At 46.3% G+C, this 12,696-nt stretch overlaps 1 protein-coding gene across 1 annotated transcript; it reads right to left on the bottom strand.

Moving 5' to 3' along the window:
• Positions 1-8,601: 8,601 nt before the first annotated feature.
• RPS4X (ribosomal protein S4 X-linked) lies at positions 8,602-12,494 on the bottom strand. The gene is made up of 7 exons (XM_004621339.2): positions 12,443-12,494; positions 11,640-11,717; positions 10,978-11,158; positions 10,588-10,685; positions 9,480-9,651; positions 8,921-9,078; positions 8,602-8,769 (listed from the first exon to the last, which is right to left on the bottom strand). Exons 1-7 carry the CDS (start codon positions 12,443-12,445, stop codon positions 8,668-8,670), a joined length of 792 nt encoding a protein of 263 aa, XP_004621396.1. The 5' UTR covers positions 12,446-12,494; the 3' UTR covers positions 8,602-8,667.
• Between the last annotated feature and the right edge of the window lie 202 nt (positions 12,495-12,696).

Genomic DNA, 12,696 nt, shown 5'->3' with positions numbered 1-12,696 from the left:
CAGACTTAAACTTAGATCCTACCATGAATACAAGAAGAAAAGTAATTTATAAAAACAGAAGAGTACAGAAATCTTTTCTGACTAAGTCTTAGTCTTAATTTGATTCTTTCCTGTATTAAAGTGAATGTGATACATCTCAATTATTCCTCAATTATTTTCTTTTTTTTTAATTTATTTATTTTTAATTAGAGAATCACCGTGAGGGTACAGTTACAGATTTATACACTTTTGTGCTTATACTTTCCTCATACAAAGTTTGGGAACCCATCCCTTCACCAGTGCCCATTCTCCACCACCCGTAAACCCAGTGTCCCTCCCACCCTCCCCAATCCCATCTCCCCCCCACCCCACCCTGCCACTGTGGCAAGGCATTCCCTTCTGTTTTCTCTCTCTAATTAGCTGTTGTGGTTTGCAATAAAGGTGTTGAGTGGCCGCTGTGCTCAGTCTCTAGCCCTCATTCAGCCCGCAACTCCCTTCCCCCACATGGCCTTCGACTACAATGTAGTTGGTGATCGCTTCTCTGAGTTGACCTTTCCCCGGAACGTGAGGCCAGCCTCGAAGCCATGGAGTCAACCTCCTGGTACTTATTTCTACAGTTCTTGGGTGTTAGTCTCCCACTCTGTTATTCTATATACCATAGATGAGTGCAATCTTTCTATGTCTGTCTCTCTCTTTCTGACTCATTTCACTCAGCATGAAACTTTTCATGCCCATCCACTTGACTACAAAATTCTTGACAAGAGAATATCTTTTTTGAGGGGACACCGTTAGTGCTCAAGATTTACTTCTGGCTCTGCAACTTAGGGATCACACCTGGTGGTTTCAGGGATGGTGGAGATCATATCCGGGTCTGTCACCCGGGTCTGTCATGTGCAAGGCAAGTCACCCTATCCTTTGGACTATCTCTCTAGCACTGATAGTATCTTTTTTGAATATTTGATTTATACCCAAGATACCATGAAAATGAACTTATTTTTTTCTTTTTGGGTCACACCCGGCGATGCACAGGGGTTAGTCCTGCTCTGCACTCAGGAATTACTTCTGGCTCAGGGGACCATATGGGACTGGGATGCTGGGAAGCGAACCCAAATCGGCCGCATGCAAGGCAAATGCCCTACCTGCTGTGCTATTGCTCCAGCCCCGAAAATGAACTATTTTTTTCTTTTTGGGTCACACCCGGCGATGCACAGGGGTTACTCCTGGCTCATGCACTCAGGAATTACTCCTGGTGGTGCTCGGGGGACCATATGGGATTCTGGGAATCGAACCTGGGTCGGCCGCATGCAAGGCAAATGCCCTACCCATGTGCTATTGCTCCAGCCCCCGAAAATGAACTTTTTAAGTGGAGTCCCTGAGAGCCAGAGATTCTTAACATCAAGAACAGAAGATCACTAGGTCATTGCAAATTGCGACTTTGTTTTTGAATTGTGGGAAAGGAATCACATCCAGTACCTCACACATGTACAGAGTACTAGCCCATGGTCCCTCCCTTGCTCCCTCACTCCCTTCCTCCCTCACTCCCTTCCTCCCTCACTCCCTTCCTTCCTTCCTTCCTTCCTTCCTTCCTTCCTTCCTTCCTTCCTTCCTTCCTTCCTTCCTTCCTTCCTTCCTTCCTTCCTTCCTTCCTTCCTCCCTCCCTCCCTCCCTCCCTCCCTCCCTTCCTTCCTTCCTCCCTCCCTCCCTCTCTCCCTTCCTTCTTTCTTTCCTCCCTCCCTCCCTTCCTTCTTTCTTTCTTTCCTCCCTCCCTCCCTTCCTCCCTCCCTCCCTCCCTCCCTCCCTCCCTCCCTCCCTCCCTCCCTCCCTCCCTCCCTTCCTTTCTTCCTTCCTTCCTTCCTTCCTTCCTTCCTTCCTTCCTTCCTTCCTTCCTTCCTTCCTTCCTTCCTTCCTTCCTCCCTCCCTCCCTCCCTCCCTCCCTCCCTCCCTCCTGCTTTCCTGCCTTCCTTCCTTCCATCCTGCCTGCCTGCCTTCCTGCCTTCCTTTCTGCCTTCCTTCCTCTCATTTTTGGGCTACACCTGGCTGTGCTCAGGGATTGCTCTTGGCTCTGTGCTCAGGATCACTCCTGGAGGGCTCAGGGCACCATGTGGCGCCAGGGATCGAACCTAGGTTAGCTGCATGCAAGGCTAGTACTCTCTCTGGCCTGCTTTTTCTTTCTTTTACCCAGTGGAGTTAACACTTAACTCCAGCTAAGTGTTCAGGGATTGTTCTTGGTGGAACTCAGGGAACCAATTTGAACTGGAAATGGAATTTAGGGCTCCTGCATGCAAACACACCAAGTTGTCTCTCCAGCCTCACACACTTTTCATTGTAATGGTACACATGTGCTTACCAGAAGTCTCATTCACTGAGATGTGGTGCTCATCAGGGGCCTCTCATTTTAGTTGCTTTGTTCACATCTACCTGGCTCTGATGCACCAGAGAGATCACACACTGGTGAGGCGATTCAAGCCATAACTGGCTATGCACAGGACTTACTCCAGGCTTGGTGCTCAGAATCACTCCTGATTGTGCTCGAGGATACTCTATGGGGTGCTGGATATTTAACTGGTTTCGGTCATGTGCAAGGCAAGGATCCTAACCACTGTACTATCTTTCCAGTCCGACATGTATTTTTTTTAACGAACAGAGACTATGTAAGTTCATGATGCTGATAAATAATATAGTACTATAAAATTCTTTTTTTTTTTGCAGGGGAGGCATACAAGCAGTGCTCAGAGGATCTGAGGGGGCCACTACAAGTGATACTTGGCCAACAGGACAGGTGGTTCAGTGCTCGAATCTGAAGATATGGTGCTACTGAGGTGCCCATTATCAGCAGGACCGTGCCAACTGTGCGTGGGGGGCCTTCAGGGCCCCACCTTGTGATACTCAAAAGGCCATGTGGTGCTAGGAATTAAATCTATGTCAACGTAAATATGCTTTATATTATCTCTCCAGTCCCTCCTTTTGATTTCCTTAATAACATTTTCTTTTGCCTATTACTATAAAATATATTAATATTATGTACATAATATACAAAATATGTGCTAATCTACAGTTTAAGTTTTAGCATTTACATTTTCTCGATTTCATAGGAAAATCTGTATTGAGCTGGAAAGAGTACTATGGATAAGACTTCTGGTTAATAGCAGGATAATAATTAAGTAAACTTGAGGGTGTTAAAAATTATACACATGACAGTAGTTGCACACCTGCCTGAGACAACATATTCAATCCCTAGTACTGTCTGAAAATTTCTGAGTGTGGGGCTAGAGAGCTACTATAGGGGTTAAGGCTTGTACTCTAGTATGATTACTGGCACCATACATTCCCTGATCAGCACTTAGGAGCAATCTCCAAGCATGGAGCCAGGAGTAGCTCTAAGCACCACTAGGTATGGCTACAAAACAAAGCAAAATTGCTGAGTGTGTATATATACACAATGGAATACTATGCGGCTATTGGAAAAGATGAAGTCATGAAGCTGGCTGATAAAGGAATGGATCTGGAGGGTAGCAGGCTGAATGAAATGAGTCAATAGGAGAGGGACAGATACAGAATGATCTCACTCATTTGTGGGATATAAAGAAACATAGTATGGGTCTAGAGCAATAAATAGTACAGTGGGTAAGGCCTTGCATGTGGCCAACCTGGGTTCAATTTCCAACATCTAATATGGTCCTCCAAGCACAGCCAGGAGTAATTCCTGAGTGAAGAGCCAGAGGTAACCCCTGAGCATCATCAGGTGTGACACAAAAAAAGAAAAAGAAACATAGTAGGGAAATAAGAATAGCCAAAGACAACAGAAATGAAGGGTAGGAGAACTGTGACAGAGTTCCCATTTAGGACACTTGCCACAGAGGGGATAGGGGGAGGAGAGAACAGGGAAGTGACCACTATGACAAAGAGGGAAGTGATCATTCTGGACAGGAACTGGGTGCTGGAAGGAGGTAAATTAATATGCATGGTACCTTCTCAGTAACAGCATTACAAGCCACAGTGCCTAAAAGAAAAAAGAAAAAGAAAAGAAAAGCCTCTGTTTACAATAGCCAGAATTTAGAAAAAACCCAAGTGCCCGAGAACAGATGACTGGTTAAAGAAACTTTGGTACATCTACACAATGGAATACTATGCAGCTGTTAAAAAAAATGAAGTCATGAACTTTGCATATAAGTGGATCAACATGGAAAGTATCATGCTAAGTGAAATGAGTCAGAGAGAGACAGACATAGAAAGATTGCACTCATCTGCGGAATATAAAAAAACAGAATGGGAGACTAACACCCAAGAATAATAGAAATAAGTACCAGGAAGTTTGCTCCATGGCTTGGAAGCTGGTCTCACATGCTGGAGGAAAAGGCAGCTCAGATAGAGAAGGGAACACCAAGTAAAGCGTGGCTGAAGGGCCCGCTCGGGATGGGAGATGCGTGCTGAAAGCAGACACGATGAAGGCAAAGGCAAGGCAAACGTGTGAGGCAAACGCCCTACCTGCTGTGCTATCCCTCCAGCCCCTGTTTTTTCTTTTCTTTTCTTTTTTTTTTTTTTTTTGCTTTTTGGGTCACACCTGGTGATGCACAGGGGTTACTCCTGGCTCATGCACTCAGGAATCACCCCTGGGTGCTCAGGGGACCATATGGGATGCTGGGATTCGAACCCGGGTCGGCCGCGTGCAAGGCAAACGCCCTACCCGCTGTCTATTGCTCCAGCCCTGTTTTTTCTTTTTTAAATGGAATCACCGTGAGATACACAGTTACAAGGTTGTTCAGGATCAGGTTTCGGTTACACTGTTCCAACACATCCTCCACCAGTGTGTAACAACTTTGTAAAGGGGCCTTTGTAATAAAACACTTTTTTTTAAATGTGGGAGATATTATGCTTTACAATAGTTGTAATGGTAACATTTCAGGAATACAGTGTTGCTACAAGGCACCCACCACCAGAATGCCAGCATCCCAGACCAGTGTACTCCTTTCTCCCTGGTCTATCTTAGCAAATTCATTTCTTTTTGCTACTCCTGGCATTGCACAGGGTTTCTGTCTCGATCTCTGCTCATGTGTCACTCCTGGAAGGGCAAGGGGGACCCTATGGGGTGTCAAGGATTGAAACCAGGTCAGCGACCAGGCAAGCACACTACCTGCTTTACTATCACTTTTGTCCCAGCAATCTCACTTCTTTTAAATTTTAATTTTAAATTATTTATTTATTTATTTATTTATTGAATCACCATGAGATACAGTTACAAAGTTTTTTTCATGCTTGGGTTTCAGTCATACATGCTCCAACATCCATCCTCTCACCAGTGTACATTTCCCATCACCAGTGTCCCCAGTCACCCTCCCGATCCCTCTCTCTCCAGCCTGCTGCCCCTATGGGTAAGTCCTTCTCTCTCTCCCTCTCTCTTTCTCTCTCCTCTCCCTGTCCTTTGGGCATTATGGTTTGCAATACAGGTACTGAAAGCTTATCATGTTTGTCCCTTTATCTACTTTTAACACTCAGTTCATGTCCAGAGTGATCATTTCCAACTATCATTGTCATAGTGGGCTGGAGCGATAGCACAGCGGTAGGGTGTTCACCTTTCATGTGGCCGACCCATGTTCGATTCCTCCACCCCTCTCAGAGAGCCTGGTAAGCTACTGAGAGTATCGCGCCTGCACGGCAGAGCCTGGCAAGCTATCCGTGGCGCACTGGATATGCCAAAAACAGTAACAATAAGTCTCACAATGAGAGACGTTACTGGTGCCCGCTCGAACAAATTGATGAGCAACGGGATGACGGTGACAGTGACAATGATTGGCATAGTGGTCTTATCTCTATCCCAACTGCCCTCCCCCACATTTGTGGCAGGTTTCCAACAGTGGACCAGTCCTGTTGGCTCGTTTCTACTGTCTTAGGAGCAATTTCACTTGTCAGCAAACTCTCATCATCTGTTTTTGTTGGCCACTGCTTATGTCCTCAGTATGTTTCCTTATACCTTACAATCTGAGTAATATTTTCCAATATTTGTCCTTGCCCCTGTAACTCACACTGCTCAAAACGAGACCCTCCAATTCCATCCAAGGTGCAGCAAACTGCAGGATTTCATCCTTCCTTATAGCTGAGTAATATCCCATTGTGAACATATATCACATCTTTTAAAATTTGGGGGTGGGGGGGTTAGGGAGTGCCAGAGCCATAGAACAATGGATAGGGTGCTTGCCTTACATGCAGCTGATATGGGTATGATCCCTGGCACTACACGTGGTCCCCTGAGTCCCACAAGAAGTGATCCCTGAGTGCAAAGCCAGGAGTAAGTCCTGAGCGCTGCCAGATGTGTCCCAAATACAAACAAACAAAATATTCGGGAGGGATGTGGGTCATACCCAGTGGTCCGGGCTGCGTGCTCAGTGCTGCGTGCTCAGTGCTAAAAATGATTTCAGGAGGTGCCTAGAAACTGCAAACTCACCAATTTCTCAGCTGTGCCAGATGATTGAGCAGCCATGTAGCATCTAAGAACCCATGAAATTTGCAGACAGACCCAACTTTGAGGTCTCCCATTCATTCCCCCTCTTTGATAAAAACAAAAATGTCCACCATTTGCTGGGACTCGGAACAAGCAGAACAAGCTGAGAGAGAAGAAAAGTATAAAAAGTAAAGCCAAGAGGTGGTGAGATTTACACGAGTCCTTTAACACTCTGAGAACCTCTCCTCTGGATGTTCAAGGTCTCACCTACTTGCTCTCTCAAAAGTATATTTGGGGGGCTGGAGAGATAGCACAGCGGGTAGGGTGTTTGCCTTGCAAGCGGCCAACCCGGGTTCAAATCCCAGCATCCCATATGGTCCCCTGAGCATGACCAGGGGTAATTCCTGAGTGCAAAACCAGGAGTAACCCTTTGCATTGCCAGGTGTGACCCAAAAAGCAAAAAAACAAAACAAAACAAAAAAGTATATTTGGGAAATATAGCCCTTGAGCACAACCAACAATCCTGACACAAAGGAACCTGAATCAACTTGAGTCGTTTTGCAATCCTCTCCTACCAATTTGGCTGAACCTGATTCTTGCCATCTTTCCCCCGTGAGCAGAGATCCTGAGACCCTATTCAGCTATGCTTTGAGAGAAAGGTAAAGGAAAGGCAGAGGAATCCTGTGAAAAGGCAAAGTGTTGTGGGGTCAAAGCTGGGATTAGTTTGGGCATTGCTCAGTTCTTTCCCAACACTGTGGCTCTAAACCTAAGCCAGGTCCTGGACTTCTGATAACTCCCAGTTAAAGATGCAATAACTTTAACAGGTTCATCTTCAGATGGAGGCAAATATCCCAAACTGTTTTCCTTCCCAAACCTGTCACACTGGGATTATTATTGAACTTTGAGTGGTCTGTAGATAAACATATTAAGTGAAGGTAATGGTGACACAGCAGTCTTTGCAGAGCAATTTGCTTCCTAGGGGGCATTGCATAATGTCTAGAGTCCCTTTAGGTTATCAAAAACAGTGCAGATGGGGTGCTGAAACACGAGGGTAGAGGGCATGGATGCTATAATACACATAACACTAAGTTATTTGGACAGCAGCTGAGAAGATCTACTATGGGAGGCAAAGGTGGTGTTTGCTTTTTAAGCAGGAAGATAACACTATTTGGCAACAAAAGACCAGGTTCACTGCACAAGGGCAGGCTAATATTGCTGGAAAGATATACACAACTAGGTACTAAAAGATGGTCTCCTGTGGTAGGGGCACCTCGGTTTGAGATTGACAAAACTGATACATAACCCAGCACAAAGAATAAACATTTTCTACATGGTTTTAGGGCCTCACGGGGCTGTGCTCAGGGTTTACTCCTTGCTCTGCACTTAGGGATTGCTCCTGGCAGTGCTCAGGGGACCAGATGGGAGTGCTGAGGATCAAACCCAGGATGGCTACTGTACTCTCCAACCCTTTCGTCTTAAGGAACCAAGTCGAGTTCAGTGGCAGCTAGAAAATGATAGGCTATATATCCAGGTCAGCCACATGCACGGCAAGGGCCTTACCAGGGCACTTTATATCTGCAATTATCAATAAGCATAGCTAGATTTTCACCCTACATCTGCCAAGTTGGGAGGGGAATAGGAAAAGCACATACATTAGCCAGTTAAACTTAGGGATAAGCTAATGCAATCTTTCTCGAAGTGGGTAACACAGCCCTAGTAGGGTGCTGAAAAATATCCAGGGGGCCACTGAGTGACTTTCTTGCAGTAGGCTCAATTTGGGAACTCCTGAACCAGTGCAATCGTGACCAGAGAAAAGCAGGCACTAATCTTAAGTATAAAGAATCAAATAGGGGGCTGGAGCAATAGCATAGCAGGTAGGGCCTTGCACGTGACCAACCGGGTTCAATTCCTAGCATCCCATATAGTCCCCTTAGCACTGCCAGGTATGACCCAAAAAGCCAAAAAAAAAAAGAATCAAATAGGAAAGAGACCACATCAGGCAGATTGTTTCAGCCAAGCTCAGAGGCTCAGCATGCTCCTGTCTGAAGCCAATGTCTTTCCATGTCTCTTATGCCCATGTAAGACACAGGAAGATCAACACCACAGCACATGTAAACCTGTGTCATGTATGCTGTTGGCTAGACCAATAGTAGAAGAGCAAATAGAAAACACCAAGAGGCCATGAATTATACTTTATTGGCTTTATTTAAGCATAGGATTCACCATCCAACTTTGCCCTTGAAAATGCCTTTTCAGCCACTGCTCTGCTTGGCTGCCAGTCTTTTGTCTCTCTCTTCAGCAATGGTGAGGCGGATGCCTTTTCCTCGGGGAAGAGAAATCCATGGTTTGTTGCCCTGACGAAAACAATCATCAATTAAAAATCACCACAGACCAATGTGATAGAATCATCATGCCTAACATCTGTCATACAAAGGACATACTCAATCCTGCCTAGATCTCTAAGCTCTGAGAAGTAGCTGCCCTTAAAGGGCAACCCAAACTCACCTTGCCAATCACAAAAATGTTGGAGAGGCGGGTGGCAAAGCTATTGCCATTGGCATCTTTCACATGGACGACATCAAAAGAACCAGGATGTCTCTCTCTATTGGTGATCACACCAATTCTTCCCAAATTAGCACCTCCAGTCACCATGCACAGGTTACCTGGGGAGGAAGGACAGAATTTGCTCAGAGAAAGACATCAACTCATAATGCAACTGCAGAAAAATGCATAACTGAATTGCAGAAACTGATCTGAAAGAAGCCCAGTCATTCTTTTTCACCCACCTGAGTTTTACTAATCACATCATGACTCTCCAGGCCTTTCAGGAACTGATTTCCTCAATCCCCTTCTACACACCTACCAAATGTCTACAGCAGCTCACTCTTTCCCAGACTACTGCCATTCCTGAATCAAAGTCCAAATTCATGATGTGACTGACATGTGTGCACATCAGACCCCCCTCGATGGCTTTAAAGAAATACAAACCAGTAGAACTCACAACACTTGTTTGCAGGCTTACAAAGCCAAAGAACACTTCGCAGAGGCAGGCAGAGATGCTTACCAGTGTCAAACTTGATGAAATCTGTGATCTTGCCAGTTTCCAAATCAATCTGAATGGTGTCATTAACCTTAATGAGGGGATCCGGGTAGCGAATGGTGCGAGCATCGTGTGTCACCAAGTGAGGGATTCCTTTGGTGCCCACAAAGATCTTCCTCACTTTGCACAACTTGTACTAGAAACACATGTTAGCCACAATCAGTTTAGCTCACAAGCATCATACTCCACAACCCCAGAGGGGTGTTCCTGATTTTCCAGAGCCTCCATTACTTTCTTGGACCAGAATCCTCTCTAGCCTAGACTGCATTTAATTTATACCTCCCTGTAGGTATAAATTCCAATTCATATATTAAGTACTTATATTTCTCCATTTCCCAGGCAGTAAGGGTGCTGAGAATTCTCTCAAAGATCCCCTCACACAAAGAGCTCAACGGCTCACTCTCCATCACCATTGTGCTTGTCTCAGGAGCTGACAACTGCATTGCTTGTTCATCCAATCAACAAAAACCTCAAACAGGATTTCAACCCATGTTGACATCCTAAGTGAAAATTCAATCACCCTGATGCCATTGGACTTGCCCTCCAGCCTGCTGATAACAAGGCAGCTAAGGAAATTAGGATCTGAATAACCCTATTAAATTAACCTTCATTTCCAGCCAATAACACAAGCCCCAAATGTTTGTGCAAAACTGGCACAACAAACTGGATTAAATGCTTGCAATCTCTTTAAAGCGATTTCAAACCAGTGCCAGAGGGTTAGCAGTCTTCACTAATGAAGCCTTGGGTGCTAAGTACTGTTTTCTGCAAAGGGGACAATAGGCCCATTAAGTTTGGGACTGTATAGACTAGATGCTTTCTAGTTCCCTTATCCTTGAAAGACCTATATACACCTCAGGCCCTCATAAATATCCCTGAAAACCACTTTCCTTGCTTCTCAGAGACAACCAGTTACGTCTTCCAAACTAGGACTCATTTCTGTCGCAATAGCAGAGAACTCTCAACTACTTCCAAACGTAACTTGTCTGAAAGGACCTCATTTCAAGGCAGAAACTCATCTACTTAATTGGGGCTTGAGCACCTGGTACTTGTTAAGTCTGCCCTCAACACTCACTTTAGCCTCCTCAGGAGTAATGCGATGAACAGCAAAGCGTCCCTTGGTGTCATAGATCAGCCGGAAATTCTCTCCCGTCTTATCAATACTGATGACATCTGAGAGCAAAGAGTAACAAAGGTTACTATTACAACCCTCCACTATCCAATGCGGAGTCACCACTCCAAGGAGATCCCCCAGCTTCCATTTCTGTCAGGATTCCTGAAGATGGGTAACTAGAGAATCTGTCATGTCTTAGCAATTGGTTTTCACAGAGACACAATTTTAACTTTAAAAAAAGGGGGGGGAGGGGGAAGGCTTGCTTTGTGACCGAAAAATGCCAAGTCTCTATTCATTGCAAGTATTGTTTGAGATGACCCAAGGGTCATGTGGCCACCACTAAGCACTTACCCATAAAACCTGCCGGGTAGGTTATATCAGTTCGGACCTTGCCATCAATCTTAATGAATCGCTGCATGCAGATCTTCTTCACCTCGTCTCCTGTCAGAGCATACTTAAGCCTGTTCCTTAGGAAAATGATGAGTGGAAGACACTCTCTCAGTTTGTGGGGGCCAGTGGATGGACGAGGAGCCTGAAAAACAAAATAGTCTTAACTGTTGGGATTCACGGTAGCACTCAAACCCTCTGAAAGTCCGACTGACATTTAAGCTGACCAGCCCCATCGCCCCCCATTTGGGAGGGCACGCAAGCTTAGAAAACGACACTACGCCAGGCCTTAAAGCTTGACATACCAACGCCACCGGCCACCCGCCGCTGCCCCGCCCCCGAGACCCATTAAGTGCTACCATATGAAGCAAAGCATATTCTGTGGAAGTGAAACAAACAAACTAAAAAAATCAGGAGGCAGGATGCAAACTACTGTGTTTAAAAGCAGAGGGAACTATGCATATTATTGCCCTACTCCGGGTCCCAGAAATGAACCAGGACTTTGAGAAAGTTTCCTGGATACTGTAACAATCGCGTTACTCTATATACAAACTATCTCAAGGTGTTATATACTAAGTATACTTAGAGCTGCTTCCAACTTATACAATGTTTATAACCATACTTACAAACACCCCTGTCAGTTTGTCAAGCATCCAATGCTTTGGAGCTGCCACGCGCTTCAGGTGCTTCTTGGGACCACGAGCCTGCAAAAGGTTTCCGCGTATTCAAATTAGCAGCTGGCCAAAGAACTTCAAGGACCAAGTCTCATCGCGAAGAGCAATTCACCACCTCGCTCCCCAGCAATTAAGAGACTCCCTGCTGGTTCAAACGGCCAGAGAGGCTGGGCCTCGTGGCCGTCAGACATCAGAAATGGTTCCGAACCCCATCTGCACGATTTGCAAACGAGCATGCGGCCACAACTGAAGAACCAACTTGGTCCCCTGATTTCTGGGTCGACAGGAATCTGATCTCGGCACACGCATGAGCCCGTAGCGGACACCAGATTTCCCATTCCAAGTATCAGACTTTAAAACACTGTCCAAGTGCTTAGGGGGCCACCCAGCCTAACGTCAGGCTTTGCCCTCCAAAATAAAAAAAATGACAGGGCAAAGAAAACTCTTTTCTGCTGGGGATACCGGGCACCCGACTAGCTCCAGCCTCAGAGACCCGCTTTTCCCAGGATCACAGGCTGCGAGTCCAGATGTGAGGCAGAGCGAGGCCTCCCAGCCAGCAGTACCCCATTCCCACCCCCTCCAAGGGCCCCCACGTCTGGTCTCGCTCTGGAGCCGTCTCGGGGCGACCCTGCAGGACGCGTTCCCTTCGCCTCCACCCGGTAACCCCGTGCGGGAGCTCCGAGGGCAGCAGCGGCCTCGGCAGGGAGAGGATGGGGGCCGATGCAGCTCGGGAGCTCGCCAAGAAGCCACCTTACCATGGTTGCGCTAGGCAAGCAAAGAGGACCGCCTCTTCCGGCGTGCAGGGAAAAAACGGGTTAGAGGATGCGCGCGCCGGCGCTTTGACGGCTCCGCCCAGCCCTGACGGTTTTCCGGAGCTCAGGATTTGATCTTGCCACCTGCTGGTGGGAGGTCGGCAGCTGAGAAGCACGCTTCCTCGGAAGAGGTGTTGCTTGAGAGTCATTTTCACCTTCCCATCTCTGCTGCTGGATCTGAGTCTGTGCTAGGTGCT

Source organism: Sorex araneus, chromosome X (assembly GCF_027595985.1).
Source record: "Sorex araneus isolate mSorAra2 chromosome X, mSorAra2.pri, whole genome shotgun sequence".
In the NCBI taxonomy this organism is placed as follows: Eukaryota; Metazoa; Chordata; class Mammalia; order Eulipotyphla; family Soricidae; genus Sorex; species Sorex araneus.
The sequence above is the reverse complement of the archived record's forward strand: the minus strand, read 5'-3'. Positions and strand labels throughout refer to the sequence as shown.

Excerpts from the sequence above, each read along its gene's own strand:
- RPS4X (XM_004621339.2), bottom strand. Across the intron at positions 11,159-11,639 it reads ACAAACTGACAGGGGTGTTT|GCTCCTCGTCCATCCACTGG; the intron begins GTAAGTATGGTT and ends TTTGTTTTTCAG. Across the intron at positions 8,770-8,920 it reads ACATTTTTGTGATTGGCAAG|GGCAACAAACCATGGATTTC; the intron begins GTGAGTTTGGGT and ends TGTTTTCGTCAG.